At 42.3% G+C, this 23739-nt stretch overlaps 1 protein-coding gene across 2 annotated transcripts in view; it reads right to left on the reverse strand.

Annotated features, from left to right (window-relative positions):
* The window catches only part of LOC143358319 (uncharacterized), a 418334-nt gene extending 395111 nt beyond the window's left edge, over nt 1-23223 (reverse strand). Inside the window, exon 1 of one of the 2 annotated variants that reach the window (XM_076795371.1) lies at nt 22255-23223. In XM_076795371.1, the coding sequence (XP_076651486.1) occupies nt 22255-22347 (93 nt within the window). In that variant the 5' untranslated portion in view covers nt 22348-23223. The remainder of the gene's footprint in view (nt 1-22254) is intronic. The other variant, XM_076795370.1, reaches the window with a different exon arrangement.
* Nucleotides 23224-23739: the final 516 nt, after the last annotated feature.

Genomic DNA, 23739 nt, shown 5'->3' on the forward strand with positions numbered 1-23739 from the left:
ATATACTGCATATCTTCCGAACATCAGATAGCACGTGCTATTCAATTTGCACATGCTACAGGGTGTCCCAAAAACAATTATTTTTATGGCGTCGCGTCTTTAAGACATTTGACGTATCTTGAAAAACAACAAAGCTTCTTTGGTTGCGAACGTTCAGGTGATTCGCCGTGTATATGTCCGAAATGCCTAGCCGATAAAAGTCCCACTGCGGCGGGGCATGCCCCGTGAGTGTCCCAGAATCCTCCTGGCCGATCTATGTCTCTGGCTGGACCCGTGTTTCGGACATGTATCGAGTAAACACTGTGCTAAGAGCGCAGAACTGATTATAAAATACCAGAAAAATACACGTGATGAAAAGTCAAGAGCATTTTCACTTGACCGCGATCCAAGAAACGTTCCAGCCACCGAAATAAGCGTTTCCTCGGTACCATCCTTTGCAAAACAATCCACGAAAACGGTGATTTCCATAAAGCACCGTAGTTCGGTTATAAATGTCTACGTGGTAGAATCCCGGGGTCAATCTTTTTCTGGAAGTGGAATAAGGTCCGTCGCAGGATAAAAACCGATCAAATAGTCGTCGTCGAGTTACTGTCATCTTGTTAAGAGTAATGCCGTTAATATTTTCTTGCGCGGCGCGGCGCGGCGGCTGAACGATGAAGTCGTTACGCTGGAACAATGCCAATGTCTAATTCCGTGCAGTTTCGGCCGAGGTTAGCGACACGGTAACGCCGAATATCATTCGTGGAAAACAAGAGGCAGTGACCTACTATGTAGATGGTGCACGGTTATATCACAGCTAACCTCGAGAACGCCGAGAAGGAGGGTATCGGAAGATAACGGGGGAGAATCGGTTGCATCGGGTCACGCACCAACTTTATATCGCCCGGTGGCTTAGTGCACGCTCCATCGATACCGGGGCTAAGTGAGAAGAAACTTTTTAATCCAATACTTTTTAATCAAACGGCCCGAAAAACGATTTCCCATTTCGAAACTAAGCTCCGCTCAAGGGTAGTCGCGATCCTTTCGATCCTTTCTCGCCTCGGATTACGTAAATGCTTAAAATCCTGAGTCGGAGGCTCGCAACGACGTCCATTATCAATTTTTAACATATTACATTATTAAATGTCCTTACTTTATTAAATGTAAATGTAAATCACAAATAGTGATTTATTAAATGTTAAATTAAATGTCCTAACAATCTTCAAAACGTGTAACACTGATTTTACAATTGCATCGAATACGAATACAATCCTAATGTCGCACAAAACACTTTAACACTAGAACGACCGAGCAATAAATTGATTGACGTATATTGCTTTGTAACAGTGACAAGACTGTGCCCATTCAGACTTGATACAACTTTTATTGTAATATGTGCTTCAACGAAGAGGTTCATTTCAGTAATTGTAAAAGAAAAAATTAGGAACCAGTCGTTTTGACTGCTCCGGTCGTTCTAGTGTTAAACATGTTCCCGAATTAAAAAATAGTAATGGGAATGTTACGCGTTTACAACAAAAACGAGTAGATCAACTGCAGAGAACAGTGAAAACATTTGAGATGAAATAATATTACTTTCAACCGACTGAAATTATTCGAAAAAGAAGCGAATGTCCATGTAACTCCTGTATCTCGCAACGAACGCAGATCATTTTCATTTTCCATAAGAGTCCGCAGCAGTGCCGAGTTCCTGCGGTAATGAAACTACATATTTTCCAGCGGAGATCTTCGAATAAGAGATCGAAAACGCTCGGTGGCCACGAAAGGTTAACGACTGTTCTTCGCCGAAGTGAAGATCGATGTTTCCGAGAGAACGACGAATGATAAGTAAGAACGAACGAAAGAGAACGAAAGAATACTCGAAAATTTGGGGATTCCCGCTGGCGGGAGAGATCGTTAAACAAAATTACTTCAAGATGAAATGTTCCAGCCAGAGAATTGGAAACGCACGAGTTATTGGGTGGCGGGGTCACCGGCAAAAACCGGACTAATGTCTCAAAGTTTTAACTAAATTCAACTCCGGGGGACGAAGAGTAAAAAGTTTTTCGGAGAGAGAAAGAGAGAGAGAGAGAGAGAGCATTCGCGTGCTTATGGAAAGTAGCTCGGGAGCTGAGAGTATCAACGCGTCGGAATGCATGGACGTGACGGTTTTGAGTCGCATTATCTGTGGAACCGTAACATGAATCACTCGAAACTTTGGTCGACTGCGAGTTACGGTAAAACCTGCCGTTCCCCGGCCATTTAATTTCGCGTTACGAGGCGGATCCGCCGAGCTCGCAATTTCCAAAAACGACAAGAACAAAAAAAAACACACAGAAAGCACACAGAAACAGAAGCACGCGCGAGCGAAGAACGATCGAACCGTTGGAAACGCGGCTCCATTGTTTCGCTAACTAATTTATAACGCGATCGCGAAGCGTGCCGTTGCGGGGAGCGCGAGTGAATTTCGACGGCCTAGAAACACGCCCTCCAATTACTATACCGAGGATAGGTATCGAAACAACACGCGGGATATTGCAGACGTGCCCGTAATTATCTTATCGGCTTATATATTTGCCGCGACTATGATTAATCAAACCGTAAATAATACTGTTCGCATTTGTTGGGAATAAACGGTAATCGCGTCAGAGCGATTCGCAAGGCCCGCGGAAAATGCGCGCGCGCACGCGTGTGGAAACTCGAATCGAAAAACAAAAACTATAGGGGAAACACTTTCCAACGACGTGCAACGAACCGTGCGAATCCGCGTTGCAGAAGCGGATGCTCTACAATATAAATTTTATTGATTCGACCACCAGAAATTCCTATTTGTTTCGCGATAACGATCATTATGCTAATCCAGTTTGCTACACCGAATCGTAACGCGAAGATCGGTCACGGGCGAGCAAACGGGTTGCGCAAGGCATGGTGTAAGTCATACATTCCTCGGCGTGATTGCGTTATCTTATTTAATTTATCTTTGTTAACTTCGTAACCCACGCTGATATCTTTGATTCGTGGATCGCGGGACTTTCGAAAAATTTACATTTTTATAGAGCAGTTTAGAGAAACTGAAATTAAACGGAACTTCGTTTCCTCCGTTATTGGTTTCAGCGATTCGAGGGCAGAGAGAAAAACTACGCTAAACTTCATCGCATCCCGCATTTTATAAGTTCGCGGAGATTTTTCGAAGCTATTAACGAGGACAAATTCAACGGTCCTGTAAACGGTACAACTTCGTTCCATAGTTTTCGCAAAACGGTTCGATTTCCTCCGACACCGCAACTAATTGCTCGAAACAATTTTCCAACGTTAGAAAAAACGGAAGCAAAGCTAATTAGTGGACTGCTATTTCATGCTTAGTTTATGCATTCACGAGGAAAACGGGCGAACAGAAAAATTCGAGAACGTTCCTACGGTATTTTCGACTTTTTGAAAATTATTAAAGGAAAAAATTCATCGTCGCGTGTACACACAAAAATATACATGATACATAACGTAATGCTGACCATAGACATGTCCGCCTAGTAAAACTTCTGCGATACCTCTGCTTGTTGCAAAATTCTCGGCTCTGACCAAGCACTTTCAAAAATAGAAATCCCTTTGCACGCGGGTCTGGAACTAATTAGTCGATGCAAAGGAAACAAATAGTTCTATTAAAAAAGATGAACAGCCGAGTCTTGCAAATGTATGAACGCGGATTGTCGTGTATTCATGTTTGCATAAAAAGGAGTCATAACTCCGGCCAGGTTTCACATTCGTTATGCATATACACGGTGCAATGCTCGCGCGTAAGTGCACGTCTCCTCTCCTCCGTAAACAACTACACGGCATTTTTAAACGCGTTCAAGTTTTAACGGCGCCGAGCTTGTTCGGTTAATGCCTTAATTGAACAACGTCAGAATGTTTGCGCAAATGTGTCCCTTGATATCGCGATACACCAACCCTTTCTCTCTCTCTTTCCCTTTCTGCTCTTTATAGCTGCGAAAGCGTTAATAACCTTTCTCGAACATTTTCCTCACGTACTGCCCGATGACGTCCAGAAACAACACATGAAATTACTCGAAACATCCCCAGCCACCTCGTAAACACTGGGAACACACACAAACACGCACGCGCGCGCATACACACGTGTGCACACAGACAGCATACCTGCGCACGTATCAAACGTTTGTATTGCCGGCCGAAAGAGAGAAACTTGGGTAGCGAGGTAGACGTCGGACCGCAACAGTGGAGGCGGATGAAACGAATGAACGAAAAGGGAGGTCTGGCCAGAAGCTGGACACGAGGGCCGCCTCCAGGGAGTCGTGCCAAAATTGTTAACAGCCGAGACAGCCGTGTTATAGGTGGCATGTGCTCCCAATCAGTCGTGGAATGAGCGGGAGCAAAGAACGCCGGCAGAGGCGAAAAAGAGGCGGAGACAATCGCCTGCCTTACCTGAGATACCGATCACGAACCTGAAACCGTTACACCATTCACGCCGGATAATAGTGCATAGACGACGACGACCTCCGATGCCTCCGACTGCGATTGTTGCTCCGCCAATGCCGTCGACTTCCCCAGCAAGAAATTCCCCAGCACTGATTGCTCTCTCCGTGATAAGTACCAAAGGAACCGTGACGGATTCTGGTATTTTCAATTGACGAATATTGAGATTGCAAAGATGCATCCATGAGGAATTATTTAACAAACTGATTTCTTTGGATATAAGGTCACACGAAGGTCATAATATTACAGATCATTGGATTCGTCTTGACGTCGGCTATCACATAGCGATAATAAAAATATATGATCCCGTTTAAAAAAATAACAATGACCTTGAAATCTTGTCAAAAAATGACCTCGAGAAAAAATTTTTACCATCATCAAATTCGCCCCTCGAAACAGTACAACTTTATTCTGTGGAGATTTTTTGTACGACTAATAACAACCGAGATATTTAGGTGTTCCCATTTAAATGCCTCACCCTGTATATTATTAAAAAGATGGCCACAAATTTTGATAGATACGATCGTGTTATTTTTGTAAAGTAATGGTAAAATAGTCACTTTTAGTGCTCCGTAAACCTAGTGTTAATCATTCATTCTCGTTCAGCTGATCTTCTATTTCAGAACTTGCTAAAACAACTTGTACAACTGAATTTCGTTTTAGAATATCCAGAAAATGCTTATTGCAAAATATATCGGAAACACTGAAACACGTCAGCTTGAGAACACGATTTACGACTGTTCGCTCGGTGCAGAGCCTAGTGTTGGACTGAAGATAACATTAACTTCGTTAGTCGGACGATAACATTAACTTTGTTCGTTTTCTTTGCTGTGAGGAATCGCTAACGATTGGTGCAGTCAGAAATAAAGAATGACGTCTCTCGATTGCGTCGCGTAGTCTCCACTCGGAATCGGTTCTTGCGTAACGATATATTTTACAGTGAACATCAAACTAAGCATCAAGTTCAAAACGTAGAAATTATCGTGTTACCGTTGCTTTTGGGTAAATAATTTGAATGAACAGTCTGGAAAATACAGAAACACGCGGTGTTGAAATTGATCGTTCACCGTACGTTTTAACTCTTAGCACTCGAATGGCGACTGTAAAGCGGCACTAAAAATTCCTGCATCATTATTCAATTTGTTTGTATTTAATAAATTAGTAAGCATTTCAGTACTGTACGAGTAAATCGCACCATTTTCGTATGTATAGCATGAAAAAAAATATATACAGGGTCATCCGTTTTTAAACGGCCAAACGTCAACCAGCTATAGAGGACCCCAAATGAAACAACTTTCACCCCTAACACTTTTTTTGATTCGTTCTTGATTTTTAGATAATTGCAAAAACCCGTCATTTTTTGCGTTCACTTATTAAATTAAATATATTAGGACTGCAATTATGTATCTTGATGATTTTTCCTTTGTTTGGTTTAAAATAAATAGGGGCATCTTTTTTATTAAGTCAACTTTTTTGTATAACCTTTGGATCTTGGTTTTTTTGACATGGGGCACGCCGTGGAGACTGAACGAAATAACTTCGAATCAAAAAAAGTGTTAGGGGTGAAAGTTGTTCCATTTCGGGTCCTCTATAGCTGGTTGACGTTTGGCCGTTTAAAAACGGATGACCCTGTGTATAGAAGGGAAATATTCTAGGTCGGAAGAAATGTTTCGTTTTAGAGTTAAAATGGCTTCGAGTGCAAAGGGTTGAAACAATTTCTGGGAATCTCCTTCGACGAAAAATTTGATTTCCTCGAGGACGAGGACGGAAACGAGCAGCCTACATTTCCGGCTTACTTTTTTCGTACGGAATCACCGATTTCCCGGCCGGTATAGAGCTTTCCAATAGAGCCCGTGGTTATGACGATAGATGCAAACTGGCAGTGGTTGTTACCGCTCGCGGACTGGATAATCGATCCGGGAACGCTGTTGTTCGGACGTTCAAAGATCCGCGCACCGAATGGACCGCTTAATTTGTGCGATATACGTCCGACAACACGGAAATCCGCGCTGGAACGCGACAGTCGTCGCAATCGAGGGAACGTCGCGCATGAAACACGACTTATCTGACAAAGAGGGAGAGAGAGAGAGAGAGGGAGAGAGAAAGAGAGAAAGAGGAGGAGAGAAAAGCGAGAGAGGCAGCACCGGTTAAGCGAAAAATCGATATATGGCACGGGGGGTATAGAGCACCGTACGAAGTGCTCGAATAACCGAATTAAGCGCGTATTGTCATTCCCCGGTGCAGAAGAAATATCCGGGACGCGCGAGGGGAGGGGATCGGACAAACGCTTCGTGTTGTCTTTATTTTCGTACGCCGAAGAAAATCGGAGCCCGGCACAATCCTTTCGAGACATCCCGCGGTCCCGGTGTTCGCGAGCGGCCAGGCACTAACACTGAAGGTACGAGAAAACGGAATAACAACGCTGCGGGACATTTGCGGTCGCTCGAGATCGAAATACGAGATATCTCACGCCAGGTTCCGGCGCATAAAGCAGGGTTACAGAACGAGCCATCCAGACACAAGGGGGTGACATCAGCGAGGAGATATTCGAGAAATTCGTTTGCAGACGGGCCAAATAAACGTGTCCCGGCGACAGAGTACCTGGATGGCGCGGTCGCAGCGGGTGGCATTCAAAGATGCGAAAAACTCGTCCGTATCCTGTCGAACTTTAATATCGCGGGCACGGGGCCGCAGAAAAATGTGTTTCCACGGAATTCCCGCCGTATCTTCAGAACACGTTACGTAAGACGAACGAATCCCGGTTGCGGAACGCGCGTCGCAGATTACTTTACAAATCGCACGGAAAATACGACGAACCCCCTGCGGACGATAAATTTCAATTATTAGACGGAGGAATCACGGCGAGAAAAAGTTCCGGGACTTTTTAACACGGTACATACAATTTTATTGCGTATTTTTTAAACGCTTTGATTGCAACGTAGGTCATGTATGACCAACACCATTTTTTTACCAAACTTGAAAATCAATTTTTACTGCAATCTATTCACCCTCCAGTGCACGGGCCGGAGGTATCCATTTTGTTTTATTGACGTTTCTTTTAACAACTCGAAGCTTTTCACATTTAACGATAGAGTTGTGGGTGCCAGCAAATTGACGGGTTTCAAATTTTTTAATTTGCGATCATTGGGATTTTAACGATGCGTTTGTAGGAAATTTATTCGATACATGGAGCAAATGTTATGGTAAAAGCCGCTACAAATCTGACTAAATATATTCATGTTATAATGGCCAAAATGGCCATTTTTAGTGGTATTACATATTACATTTAGGTTTATTATTACATAAAACTAGTTTCAGTAAAAGAAGAAATGAATATCTACACGTGACATTATACTGAAACGAGCATGACGTTGTTGCGCGCGGCAGGGTTGTTCCAGGAACTTTGAACACAATACTTTCCCACGAAATATTATCAGACAGGAGCCGGAAAACAGTAACGAGACACATCTTAATTAAGGAGGCAACATCAGTCATTAGTATTTTCAGGAAACGTACCCTTTCATTGCGTGCGCGCCGGGGTCAAAGTGCGGCGTGTAGTGTCCTTCAGAGATTTCAGACATGCTTTTACTTTTCTCCTCGGGCTCCACTTGCTCGTGCTTTGCTTTTTCGTCTGTATAGTCGTTTTCTAAAAGGTCAAAGGGGCCACGTCCCCATCTTGAAAACATTAATGAGCTCCCAGAACGACGTGCACGCACTGTATGTACGTATGTAGGTGCGCTTCCATGCGCCGCACTGCCCGGAAAAGGGTGAAATGAAAGAAGAAGGGGGAGGGGGAGGGGGGGAAGGAGAAGGTGAGCTAAAAGAGAAGCTGTAGTCCGAAAAAACGTGTCGTCCAGACTAGACGCATCGACAGCCGCCTCCGCGTCATAATTGAACGTGCCAATTTTCTTCCCGACATCGAAACTTCAATAAGTTCTACCTTTCTACATTCTGTATTTTCACCGTGGAAAACAACGATCGAACGAAACTGCTCAAATGTTCAATTAGTCAGGAAATAACTGCAATTTTATGACTACCACGTTTTCTGTTCCGAGCAATCTGTTCTAAAATGCAACGTTTTAACCGAAACTTTTGCCCCAGACATTTTCGTTGGAAGTAGAATATAATTTTATAGTTAAACAGTGATGTTTACTCTGTTTTGGAAAAGTTGGGACAAGCAGATTTGAACAATTAGACCATGTTGAAATCAAGAACTGTTCGGTTTAATAAAATTATAATTCGGTGGAATGAAACTGTTATAGTAGTTATTTCGTAACTAATGTGAACAATTTCTGTTCGAAAAAAGCTGTTATAATATACAATGTATTAACCGAACGTTTTATTTCGCACCTTTTCGTGCGAGTAAGAGGCTTTCATTTTCTGAAAAGCAGAAAACAGTACTAGTTGAACAGGAATTTTTTGTATCCTGCATATTCGTTGAAAACAATTACAAATTGAAAATACAACACGTGTTGCATGTCTTTATTCGTGTAGGAATGAAATGAATCCCTTAAAAATGAAACTATAACAAGAGTTTATATGGTTTATCCGATTTTTATGAAAACCATCTAATCTTAAGTGATTTCAATCGTTCTCGTAGAAAGCAGAAATGGAATTCGCCCTTATGCCTACAATATCCATCCTCGTATTTGCCTTTGTGACTGCCTTTACGATTACCTCTACGATTACCTTTCTGATTATCTTCGTACTATTTGCACTACGGGAATTTATGTGTAGTCAAGAACAGCCGCGTTGTGTCATAAGCTGGCCACACTATAAGCGTGTATCGCGTGTTTGAATTTGCATCACAGTGCTTTTTACTTATGTGTTTCATATCGTCTTTGTAGATAGGAAATGCACGCACCCTGTATTTTTCAGGACCCAAGATAATGCAAACCGATTTCAGAGAAAGTACAAATAAAAATTCGAGACATTTAAGTCGGAATCCAACAAACAAATTATATAAAACAATCTAAAACCGGTTACTAGATGAGATAGAGTTAAAGGGAAGTATAGCAGTAATACTGTGATCCCATAAAATGAATTTTTGAACTGCTATCGATTATACTTTCACAATTATTTCCACAGGGTGGTCCACGCAATTGTTTCAGCTCATAACTCCGTTATTATTGCATTTACGAAAAAATGATAACGGAGAAAGATAAATGGTTCGAAGAGCACTACATCTGTAGGCCTTTAAATCTTTGTTTAGATGCAGCAGTGCATGTGCAATTAACAATTGCATCATTTCTTTAAATTGAAATGCATATTTTTTGTTGCACAGATCGATTCTTCCGTTCATTCTACGTAAAAAATGATTAGGGTACCATGGCAAAGAAATGATTAGATCTCGAGATATTTTAGTGCTCTTCGAACCATTTATCTTTCTCCTTTATCATTCTCTCGTAAATGCAATAATAACGGAGTTATGATTTGAAACAATTGCGTGGACCACCCTGTATAACTGTTACCGATTCACCGACGCGCCGCCCGGTATAGGATGGTGAAATCGGTCAGCGGACAATCGAAAAATCCACGATCACCGGAGCGCGATATCCGATCGGTCGATTTCCGTTTCTCGTGCAACATTGATCACGGTCTCTCATCGAGGGATTTAATCGAGGAGTCATGGTGGGTGCTTAGACTTGCTTCCGCGACTCGCCGTAAATCCCGGCGCGTTTACAAGGCCACGGTATTTCGTTCCCTGATGGACACTCGTTTATCAAAACGCAGTTTATCCGAGATTACAATGATCCGTGTAGATGCACCGGCTCCGGCAGGCAGCTGCGCACAGTCGGCGTTCCTATGGCGTCCTCGCCCCTCGCACAGCGGGATTATTCGAAAGAGCTGTAGATACGGCGCGTTTAAACCGACGGAAGGCCAGAGAATTGGTGTAAATAGGAAAATATTCGGCCGGAGAATTTATGTCCGCGCAGAAAGTGAATACTCTTCATGATGTCGCGAATGGGATTGCGCCGGGAGGGGTGCTCCCGCGCGTTCAGAATTTATGTCTTCTCGCGTGGCGCGAATGCCACCGCGTTATCGAATATCCTTCCGAATCTATATTAACTGCTCGAAGATATATCCGGTGTTTTATTTTTCAGACGGCCCGTCCGTGCCAAAAATTAAAACGGAACAAAGAGACAGATAACTGTCAGGCTATTCGACTGAATATTGATCCAGGGGAGGGAGAAGGAGGAGGAGGTGCCACTAAATATTTTCATGGCGGGATTAAGATCCTAGCGAAAGTAGGAATTGAAATGCCACCACCATCACCACCACCGGGAACGGAGGGTTCGGAAATCAATCGTTCATTATAAAACAAACGAAAGTTCTCGCATTGAATGCCCCTCTCGCGTCCGCACGGCCAGAATCATACTTAAACCGGCCGTGGAGCAAGGAAAAAGGCGAATCGATGGGAAAAGGAAGAAAAGAGAGGAATTCCTTTATCGTGAAATTGTTCCAGATTTATGAGCTCCAGGAGTTCAGCTATTCAAATTTTTCAACTGCTCTTTCTTGCCTACTCGCTATGAGACCGCGCAGAGCCCTCAGACCCCGGGCCAATGGCCGGGTCTGGGGAGAAACCAATATAGAAATGGGAGAAAGCAAAGTCTTTACACAGACGAACGGATTCGATATTGATGAAGTCTAATAACTTCCATCTGAAATTTTCGAATTCTCCTTTTTTCATCGGCGTTCGACGACGTCTCCAGACTCGCTGGCACCAAGTATGTATATATGTATGCACGTACATAAACGCGACGGCTCGTACTCACCGACAATAAATCTTCATTCGGTATTGGCTTCCCCATTAGCGAAGTTTATCGTAACCACCGGGAATACAAGAAACATAAGTTCTTCGGGAAACTTGCCTCGGATTTGATTCCGCGCGGTGTATCTCGGAGCCTCGGTTATTAAACAGTTGTTTCGCAAGTTACGTCTAATTTTTTAACATTAGGTTAAAACGGCGCCCGTGAAAACGACGGGTTTTAACGTTCTTGATTTACGATCACTGAGATTCGAAAAATACATCTACGAGAAATCACTCAACAATTTCTTCGCGTATTGTTGTGATCAAAAGAACGGCGAAAAATATGAATACGTACAATACATACATACAAAGGTGTCTATAGCGCGATTTGGCAGGATCTAATTTGAATACCATCTAACCGCGTTAATAATTTCAACTTCATTCCCCTGGTGCCCGAGATCGGACTGATCCAGTCGAAGAAAAAGTTCAAGGTCAAATCGCGATTGGAGCGGAATCAAGATAGCGTCTAGTTGAAATGGTAACCGCAATAATGCCACAGTTTCAAAAGTTGCAGCATCCTCGGCCTCGGCATTCCGAATACGGGTCAAAGACGATACGTTCAAAGTCGATAAGACGAAGTTTAAGCGTACCAGCGAAAGCAAGCGCGTACAATCTTGACGTTACCCTTCGAGGACAACGATATTGGTTGCGCGTGCAGCGGAGTGCATCCGCGATATCGAACTCATAACGAAATCATCGTTCCGCGATAATTATTATGCCCCGGGTGTTGCAGGAAAGCGGGCGAACGGAGCGAGGGAGCTTCTGCACACTGGCTGAGCAACCATTGAAAAAGAGACCGAGCTGCCGAAGAAAGAATGGACGGGGCCTTTTCTCCGTATACGACGTATGGATACGTATGCGAAGAGCACCGTGTATGCGCGAGAGAACAGAGACCGTGGAACGAGGAAGGAGGAGAAAAAGCGGTAGTACCGGTCTAGCTTGTCCTCGGCAAGCACTTCGACACGTAGCGTAGGTAGGCTGACTCTCGCATGCACGCTGCCGGTAGCCGCGGATACCGTAGTATTCCCTGCTTGCCTATTTTCACCTAATTTATGGAAAGCTACACCAAAGGGAAAGGTAAGCTTCCTGCCGAGTGGATTGTTCAATGACCGCGTAATTGTATCATTTAAGGGGTCATGCGCGGTCATTCACTTGAAACAGAACGTACCTTTTTTTCAGGAATTCCTGGTAGCCGCAAGGTCGATCCTAGATAACTGAACTCTCGTGCGTGGGAATCGGAACACTGAGTATGTAATCGAACTATGTTTATCTCAAATCACATAGCTTTGTCAAGAAAAAGGACATTTGAAATGCAAACTTTATATTTGTAACTGATTGCACAGTTTTTGACTGATTGCACACAGTTCGGCATAGTATTCTAAGCAAGCAAATGGTGAGGTCGCCAAAGTGAACATTTAGATTCTGTTACAATTAGATTTATATAATTATACCGTAAGTAATTCAGGAAATGTAATCAGGTATTTTGAATATTTGGACTAAATTTAAGCAAAGCAGGCAATATGTCTTCTGCAGGCTTTATCTTGGCGTAAGAGCACCGAATCTCTTATGAAAGTACTTTCAATGATCAGTACTTAAAAATTTCGGGATAGAATATTCATACGGCGTCATTCGATAGGTACCAAGAAGCTTGAATTTTGCAATTCGCTGCACCATAGCTACGCCAATTTTTGAAATTTTAATATACAATCTCTTTCACTGCGTTCAAGAAAACTTCATTTGTTTTTTTCTGTAAGACAAATTCAAAAGTACATTATCGATGTATAATTTTGATTGAAATATAATGTATAATACTATTTTTTATTTGTACAGAATTGAGAGATAAATTGGCAGACATGAATCGGTATAGAATGAAAAATCGATTTTTCAATAGAATTGTAATTACTGAAGGAAAAAACAACTTGAACAACAGTCGGTTGTTAATGAATTCGTTTCAACAAGCTTTGCTCATATTTTTGTACTACTCCACGTCTATAAGGCACAGTAATTTTGCAAATGTATTTGTCTGTCCATTCAAGCATTATCTTCATTCGATGTTTTTTTTTTTGCGTGGTCGAAAACTGCGTGAGCGAAGTCTGCCAGAGAGAAAAAAAATATGTAAGAGAAAACCTCATGTATGATATAAAAACATTCGTTTCACGTGTTGACAGAAAAACAATAACAATGGAGATTCGAAAAGCCCCGTTGAATTTTATTCGTTGCCGCTTTCCGGTATTGTATTTCAAAATGGTCAACGTTTTCTTTGTAATCGATTCGAGGTTACAATTTTCACCAAACAAAATATTTACCGCTGGTAGGTGTACATATAATGATTGCAATAACATAGAAAGCCTGTAAAATGTACTGAGTAAGCAGAGGTATTGTTTATTAAAAGATACCTCATAAATTGGGAGATTTACAATTTTCGAAGGATTTCTTGAAACTCCATTACGTGGGGACACCTTGTTATAATTGTATAAATAAACAAGATCCAGTTATCAAGCATGGAAAAAATAAAAATTTACAAATTTAACCCGCCGCTAAGATTATGGGTCGTTTAGGATCAAGAATTTCTTTGTTTAATTTCTTCCTTCAACATTTCGAAAACATTTCGTTTAACTTGTACGCTGAATTAGAGACTTCAATAAGTATCTCAGGATTTTTTGAGATTCTTTTACAGCCAGAAATAACTAATTACTTGCACAGTCATTTTCTTTGCATTTCATTGAAAAAATTGAAACCAATCTCAATGTCCCGAATCTGATACAGTATTAAATTTTGTTAATTACTGGTTATAAACGCAGCTTCATACGATAAGGTTTGGAAAAAAAGCTTTCCAATATCATTAATATATCTGTTTGCAACATATGTAAGTACGAGTGGAAAAAACATTACAAATTAATATTCGGCGAGTAATATCAACGCGTTCTGTATCCCCGCTTTACACACCCACTTTTATAACCCACATGCGAATGATTATCAGAGTGTAGGTTGACGAACAACTAACGTAAGATAATTTAATTAGTCTTACGATTAAACTGCCACTTCGTAATAAACTGCTCCGTAATACACTATCGGTAATCTTCCCCAGGCAACGTTTCGACGATGAATAGTAGCGATGCTGTCGAATAACCGTGTTGTGTACACATGTTATTAACGCATCTATATTACCATTTGAAACCGTAAATTACAACGGCGCATCACTGAATCGTTGAACTAATCGCGACAAACGGGATTATCGAAAAATAAATGGGCTCGTTTCTTCCGACGTATTTTATAAAAAGAATAGTATAACTTCTCGATAAATTCGGTCTTGTCATTCTTACAAGTGAATACAAATTGATCAGTTAATTTTCGGTGTCGCTTTAATGGTAAGGTGTACGCGATTAAAGGTTTCTACTACATAATAGGCTAGCCGTTGGTTATTAATGTAATAGGTTTCCTCGTATAAAAATGCGAACGCAGAGTAATTTTTCAACGTCCTTTAAACAGATGGGCGGCAACCTGCCGGCTCTCGGTCGCTAATTGCGCGTTACGAAAATTACGATTCCGGCGTTACAAAGGTCCCGCGAGTGACAATCACGAGAGCGCCATGTGCGGTCTTAAACGTGGAATCTTCAATGCGGAAAGCTTATAAACGACATATGCGCGCGGCATACGCACCAACCCCGTCCCCGTGGGGTGCCACTGCGTGCGTTAATGCGAGATAATACGCCATCATTTCGTTCCATTTCATTTCTATTTACCCCTGAGGTTCAGGTGTAATTTTCCCCCGGGAGGGAACGGGTCGAGGGAAGAAAAAAAAAAGAAGAAGGGAGCCCTTCCCATGCGTTAATTCTATTATCCCCGGTGTTAGCGTGTAGGGGGGCAGAAATTAGTCCCAGTTAACCTAATTCACGGTTAAGCGCGAGGCCTTCGGCAGCTGATAAGAAAACGTCTCGAAATCTAAAGCCGCGTTCATACCGCGCCGCTTTCGTGCGGAGGCGAGCCCCACTGGATTTTCTGATCATGCGACTTTTTCCAACGACCTCTCGTATCATGCAGCTGATTTCAACGGGTTTGAAAGTTGCGTGGCTGCTGCCCAGGAATTTCGACTAATTATACGTATTATGGAGTAATTACCGGCGAGCTTTAGGGGAGAAGCCATTTTTTTTTCAGTACACAGAAAACAAGCAAACTTTGTGTTCCTTTTTCTCGGAGTCTACGGCAGCTATCGACTTCAAACTTTTGGAACGTCTAGAATCTTGTAATACCGAATAGAAAAAATTATAGATCCCTATCAACGTGTACAATTGCTAAGGGTAACACGTATTTTAGCCAAAGACTTTTTTTTTAATTCGGCCCACAGATCGATTGGCAGCATAATCTAGATTGACAATAAGAGTGCAGAGAAGTTGTCAAATTGTTTGATACACGCGTACTCACTCTGTGCCAGTCACTGTCAAATGAATTAATACCATGCTGTTGGCTGAACAGAGCACACAAGTGTTTAGAAAAAGTCGAGAACTATGCAGCTGCCGATCTACGAAGGAAAATGAAGCGGAAAAAGGACAGATGTTCGTTCTATCGCTCTGCTGCTTTGCGCGCGTCGTAATCGGATGGTCCACAGAAAAGCATGAGAACGAATGTATATCTGAATGGATTATCAGATTTTAGATATGTTAGGTGTGCGCGAAAGTTTTAGGCTTTCCTTCAATTTTCTTTTATTTAAACACCATATAATACTAGGTTTACCGGAGCCGTGAAAATGACGGGTTCTAGTATTTTTAATTTAAAATTATTAAGATTCTAAGGCTGCATACGTGAGAAATCATTTAGCAAATTTATTTCTTTGGGTATATATCATTTTTAAAATATTGCCAAAAATGTGGGTGGCACGTTCTTGTTATTTTTATATAGTAATGGAAAATAGTTTTAGTGCTTCGGAAACGTAGTGTTAAAATGAGAAATTTTTGTAAAAAATTATAGTAACAAGGGAACCTCGCGTATTGACACGTCGATGGTAATGTTATCGTACTGGAAGTAATGAGCGAGACAAGAACCATTTTGTCAGCGTGTTATCGGATAGAGCAATCCACAGAATACATGAAAGGCAATTTGGCACTATAATTCTTTATGATATGAGTTTGATATAGGTTCTTCCTTTCGAACGATCTCATAAATGTTAGCTGTTTCTGTATTTTTAATTAAATTATGAACACACGTTGATAGTTCCACTTCTCTTTGCGATACTTTCCGAGAAGGGTGTGGTAAATTTAATCCATCTAAGCGCCTCTAACGAAACAGTAAAAGATACGGACACATTCTGCTTTTTTTATCACCACGTGTATATTACAGCTTTTACTCTGCTGCGATACTATCTCTTTGCTGCGGCTATTTTTCAGCGAAAAGAACATGAATTTTTTCAATTTAAATGTTTTAAATCCTCGTGTATGTGTTCCTTTCAGAGAGTTCGCGTCAGACCAGCGGAAATAATTTGATTTGTTTAATTTGCAAATAAAAATGGCTGTATATAGATCTGAAGATAAAAAGAACATCGCAAAATAAAAGACATTCAAATACAAATATGGAAAAAAGTTAAAATATAGACACATTTTATTCTATGAACAGAGTATAAGCAGGACAAATGTAAAATGTTTTTAGCGGATTATTTTTTTCACATTGAGTTTAATGCTCTATGTTAGAGGAACGTTAATTTCTTGAAAATTTGTTATGTGACAATAGAGAAAGTCGATAAATGCAAATAATTTTTAGAAAGTCTATTATCTTTTTCTAATTACCTCTTCAGGAAGGTGTACGCCAATATAGGACTGATTAACGTCAGCTTAAGGGGATGGTTTTCTCTGTTGTACCCGAGAGGTAGCGCGCGTAAAATGTTTATGTCCTTACTTAGTACCTCAAGTGCTATAACATGCCGTGGCTTGTTCAGCGATATCGATTTATCAATTCCTGTTGTTCCCTCGTAAGTCGAAACTATTGAAGTCGTACGTCATGGTATATTTTTTCTACTTTTAATTACGCGAACGTCGTGCGAGTGTTTTTTTCTCTCTCTCCCGTTAGTTCCGCCAGAATTGGAATAGAAATCAATTTTTATTTAAATAAAAGAACGATTTGTATTTATTTTACTCGAACTACGGTTTCAATTGAAAAAGCTCGTTTTTATTTGGAAACGCAGACAGAATCACGGAAAGCTAGTTCTACCTTTTAAATACATGCAACCATATTGGTTAAAATTTATTTTTCGTTAAGAATCCTTTGTACGAAAGTGCAACGACAAATAACTGAACTGCAGGTTGTTATGCAAAGTAAAAATGTCCTACATCTGTTCATAAGAAACAGAAGCCAAACAGAAATATTCCTGTGTTATGTAATTTGAAAATAATAAATCAACGTTCACAAATTCTGTAAATTTGCCAACTATTTTATAATTAAAAATACAGGTGTCCGCTCAAAATGTCAATTGTAATCTCCACGGAGCTTCTCAAGGTTACTGCAATGTCAAGCAATTATAATCATCATGTACTCCTCTTTCATATCCTACCACTTTCGTCTGAAACATTTTTTCGTACCACCTATAATTGTTGAGTATGTAGAATTACGTCCAGAAAAGAAAAAACGGTATTTCAACGCAGCCTGCGTCGCGCGAAAGAGTCAGTCGGTGGGGACGTGGCTTAATAAGCGTGGATCATATTATCACTGTCCGAAAAGTTGTATCGGACTCGGTAATACGATACGTACGTGTACCGGGTGAATCGTTATCTGGTCACTGTATACGGTCCAACAGAACCGCGCGTACGTGTTTATCACCGAGCTAAGCGATACACGGTGCTCTCGTTCACTTCTGCCGAATAAATGGCCGCTGCCGGCGTAGCGCAGATACGGATCACGTATTTGCACTTCGCAAATTTCGCCCGGTTGTATTTTTACAAGGCACTCGACGCGAACACCTCCGAGAATATTCGATTCGCGTTGATCAAACGGTCCGCGCGGCGCTCTCGTTAATTCGGAATACGAGGGCAAAAAAAGAAAAAAAAAAAAGAAATAAATAAAGAGGAAAGAAGAGGAGCGAGCACACACACAGAGGCTGATTGAATATGCTTATCGTCCTCCCTGTAATTAACATTCTTCGCCGGGGTGGCCCCGAGGTTTCGAGTACACGTTTTCCTACCGCGTGGCGGAACTCTCCGCGGTGCCGATAACACGGTGATGAGGCAATTAATATTGATATAACGCAAGACGAATCCCGCGCTATTGTTAACCGAACACCGAACATCATCCAGATTAATATATGATCGGCAGGATTACGGGGGTTGTTCCCCGAGTGACGGGCGAGAAGCGTTGTTCCTGCCCGTCCAATTTTTGACGATCGCTCCGCGGAATTCACAATGCAACCCCCGCCCCCGCCCCCGCCCCCGCCCCATCCTGGTCGAATATTCAACGAGAGTCCCGGGCTGTTCCGTTCCGCCGGTATAATAAACTTCTTGAAGCTACGCCGGTATGCGACAACGCGATAATTATTATGCGCCGTTAAGAAACAAGATCTCTCTCCCCCGGACCACCACCACCCCCTGCCACCCGCCCCCGACGGCTCCGCTCTTCTCTTCTCTCGCATTCTGTTCTCGCGCGACAACCACCCCAGAGGAAACGGAGTACAGTAATTTGAAAACGTAATCGTAAGCCTCGAATAACTCCGGCCACTTGAGATACTTCGCATGCTTCCTCGCAATCTCGGATCGCTTAGCGCAAACTATTATACTATGCCTTTTTACGCTCTGCCCGGAGAGTTATCGCTTTTTGAACGACCGGTCACGAACGTACACCGCGTGCCGGGATCTACGTACTCTATTGTGGGGAATCAAGGATCGAGGAGTAATGTCGTATAATGAACGATTAGGAGACGTAAATGATATCGCCGTCCCCGTGAAAATACGAGAAACGACACTACCGCGATACGAATTGCCTCGACGCTGTTATTCTGCTAAATTAGTGCCGATAAATACACCGAATTACGGTTAGGCCGACGTTCTTTTTACGGTGGATGCAGACATTTTTATTAAGCGTTCCAGATAGATTCGAGGGCTCCTTACGGATGTAACTGTGAATCTACTTCCCCGGCAGAAATTAGTCGATCAAACAAATCAATCGTCTGTAATTGTTATTCGCATTTTCAGTCCGGAACATGAAGACAAATGCAATGATAAAGCTCGTCGAATACGTGGAGCAAATATAAAAACGTATATATTTGTTTTTATTTATTGAACTCTATTAAACTCCATCATGTATTAAACAATTGTCGATGGTAAGTTTAATTCCGAAATAAAACAATGAATTTTATTTCGTATTATAAGTGAACAAATAAATGTTTCATTTAATATGTAACTGTATATTGTACCGCACGATCAACAAATTTAAAGAACGTTCTTGGACTCGCCCGCGGCAACAATTCGAAAATCATAACAATTCCATAACCTTTTATTAACCCTTTGCACTCGGCGCTAGTTTCAATCTAAAACTAAATTTTTCTTCCGTCTTACAATATTTTCATTTTATTCATACGAAACCGATCTGATTTCTACGTATAATATTGAAATGTTTAGTAATCTGTTGAATTGAAATTTTGTAATGTAAAAAATATTTCGTAATATTTTTTGTAATTTCTTTGAAATAATGCCACAACGATTTCCAGTGGTGCTTCAGAGTCACCACTCGAGTGCAAAGGGTTAAACATTTCAACTTGTGAGAAAAGAAAAACACATTTACAAAGAAAACCATCGGAGAAAAGCAATTTGAAAAATAAGTTAAGAACGGAGAGAGCGTTCCCTCGTTCGAAGCTACGAAACATCGCCCGTTTCGATGATCGATGAATCGTATCGAATATCTCGAGCACGCTCTACGTCAGCTGAGTTTGACACTTTCGAGCAGTCTTTTTACCGACGGATCCGCTCTCCGCCGCGTCGTCGCGACTGACAATTCGATCGCGCCAAAAAAAAGACGATCCCGGCTTAATCTCTGACCCCTGTGCACGCGAGTCGAACGCAACATTTAAACGCGACCGTTATCGCAGTCGAGAACAAAAATATAGGACACCCTATTAAGGGCCCCTAGATAGCCACGCGACTTTTTAATTAATAATTTCCATTCGCAGCCTTCAGACACAGACTTAAGATCCGTCTTGGTCCTGATCCGACGGGTCTCAAGTCTCTGACTATACTTGTCAGATTTTTTCCTCTGTATTATCGATATTATCACTAGGTTTACGGAGCACTAAAAATGACCTATTTTACATTACTTTATAAAAATAACATGAATGTATCGATAAAGTTTGTAGCCATTTTTTAAATAATATATACCCAAAGAAAAAATCAATTTGTTAAATAATTGCTCATGGATGCATTTTTACAATCTGAATATTCGCAATTTAAAAATATTAGATTCAGTCATTTTAACGGGTCCCGTAAATCTAGTGTTATGAATTCAAAGACAAAATATAGCTCAATTTGCTGCTGGAGATATTTTCTAGCGCGCTGCTCTCGATTTCATCCAGAAAACTCATCCAATGGCAGAAAAATGCTTGGATTCAATTTTTGGCCTACTTCTAACGCTTATGTTAGCAAATATCTGCATAATCTCGGCAGCTCCTGACCAGCGCGCACTATAGTGAACCTTCCTCTTTTGAATGAGCCCTTTACCAGCGACAAAATATTCCTATGTAAGGACGAAAACTTGAGCCACGTAAAACCATTTTTTGACGGTAATGTAGTCAGTCTGCCTTATCGCGAATCTACGAAGACCGAGCCCTTAATTTGGTAATTTTCATTTAGTATGCACAAATGGAATTTCTTGTATACACATCGCGTTAAAATATGAAATTTGTACCAATAATTCTAGTGGCAAGTTTATTTATTCGCTCTTTAACAGTGTCCAAATATATCTGACTATCTGACTATTATACCGTCCCAAATCATAACGTTTCTACCACGCATTTGTCTTAACCCTTTGCACTCGAAGCTATTTTAACTCCAAAACGAAACATTCCTTCCAGCTTAGAATATTTCCCTTCTATATATTTTTTTTTTCATGTTATACGTACGAACCTGGTGCAATTTACTTGTACAATACTGAAATGTTTAGTAATTCATTAAATACAAACAAATTCAGTAATGTAAAGAATATTTTGAATAATGATGCAGCAATTTTTAGTGACGCCTTACAGTCGCCATTCGAGTGCTAAGGGTTAACACTAGGTTTACGGAGCACTAAAAGTGACTATTTTACATTACGTTCTAAAATAATCAAGAATGTGCTGCCCAAATTTTTAGCCATTTTTCTTAATAATTGAGTTTCTTTCCGTAAACCACGGAGATAGTAGTCGAAACCTGCTTGGTCCGTCCACATTAAAATTGTTTGCATCCATTAAATGGAACACCAAGAAAATGTAGTCTATGATTGTATCATCCAAACACGCTAGTCGTTTCTATTCACCGCTAGTTCCGTGGTGTCATCTTCCCCGCGGAGACGGGGACAGAGACGGAGTAAGAGAACGAAAGAGCTATAGACAAATAGTACGAAGAAAAACGAGTGAAATGACAGCAAGTTCTTTATCCAGTGTAACTAGGTGAAAGGAAGAAATAGCTACAAAGCCGAGGAGAAAGCGCGGGCACGGTCCAGACAAGGACAGCCAGCGACGAAGAATAGGAAGAAAACGAAAAGCATTGATACGCCACAATGGCGTTCATCTCTTTTCCTCTCGTTCTCTCATCCTCCGTTATGATACCCCCTCTCCCTTTCTCTCTCTCTCACTATGCCTGCGGCCGTGATCCAATCCTTAACCTTCGAGAGACTGGCTCCAGCAGCAGCAGCAGCAGCAGCAGCAGAAGAAGAAGAAGAAGAGGGGACACGGAACGCGGTAAGTACATGAACGAATGACAAACACAGGGCAACGTGAACGTAACTAACGAGAAGATAAGTCGAGAGAGACTTACCTCGGCGAGCGGTGTGGTCAGGTCGATTTTTCTTCTGTCCGCGGGTGTATCCTCCACGAGCTGGTCACTAACTAGCTTGCACACATCACCCATGACATCCGTGCGAGGATCGCGCGTGACAAAACAACCAAAACAACTAACTCTCTTCCCTTCGCCCGGGGGTTGGTAATATTTTGATTTCAGGCAACCGGGGACTCGCGAAACACTTCGCTCTCACCACCGTATACAATACACACTAACAGCTATCGGACAGGGGACGGCGAGAATTCACGTGTAACGTAGTCAAGACGGATGGGAGGAACACCTCGGGGATCATCGCGTGATATGTGTCGCGCGTACCGACGTGCGATTACGGACAGCGGTGTCGCGCGGTCGCATTCCTCGATCGGCTGCCGGTCCTGCTGCTGGTTGTTTCGTCGTCCTCTTCCGATCCGGCTTGGACGACTTTCCTCTCCTCATGTGTCGAGTTCGAGCACGGGAGGATCAAGGGAGAACGAGGATCGGTAACGAACGGAACGGCAACGCGGAAACTGTCAAAAGTCACTTTGTATATTTTTCACGCGACAGAGCCTCGGGAACGTGGTCCGGCGCAACGACGAATGTAATATCACACCCGCCCCGTCCAGGCACGGAGGGCAAACTGTCGCCGTCGCCTGATCACGGGCTGCACCGCACCGCACCGTGCCGAGAAAGTAGCCGAGAGCGAAACGCGATGGCGCTACGGATGCGCGGAGTCTGTGTCGTCAGACGCATGGGGCCGATCGCAACGCCGCCGTCGACCGATCGTCGCACTATACGCCTACGCGAGCACACACACGTTCGAACGTTCTATTCGTATATTCTGCACACTGATTACGGTTATTCGAAGATGCACACCCACACAGCCCCCCTCCACCGACCGACCACTCGACTTCCACAGCCGACAGCTCGCATAGATGTATGCACGTATACAACTTCGCGAACTTGCCCGTCCGACAAGCTGGCTCGCCTGTAGAGGAGGGGGAGTCACCGGTTACTCCCCTCTGCACCCCCGGGGCCGAAAGTATCCCAGGGGCGGCACAACCGCAATTCGTCGATTGCAACGACTGATTGTGAGCGCGATTTAACGGAAGTCGAGCGAGCTGTCTACTTTTAAAACGCGGCCCGATACGCCGCGCCGGAGTTATGTATAGCGATCGTCTAAATTGCTCTGTCCTGAACGATCTACATTCTTTTCATGTAAATGAGTTTACGCAGCGCGCACACACGCCGGCTCTCGACCCCATACCCGACCATTTGTATCGCGGCGTATCGCTTTTGCATTTTCTCTTTTTTTGTTTTTAGCGACGTTGTTGGTCGTCATCTTTTTGTCCCGGGTCGATCGAAAGATGATAAAACCGGTGACGTGTAATAGATGAAGGTAGCTTAGACCAGCCAGCTTTACGGGACTTCTGTCGCCCCTGACGCTAAGAGCATGTCGCGCGAACCGTCGGCCTCCCTTTTCGC

Source organism: Halictus rubicundus, chromosome 10 (assembly GCF_050948215.1).
Source record: "Halictus rubicundus isolate RS-2024b chromosome 10, iyHalRubi1_principal, whole genome shotgun sequence".
NCBI lineage: Eukaryota > Metazoa > Arthropoda > Insecta > Hymenoptera > Halictidae > Halictus > Halictus rubicundus.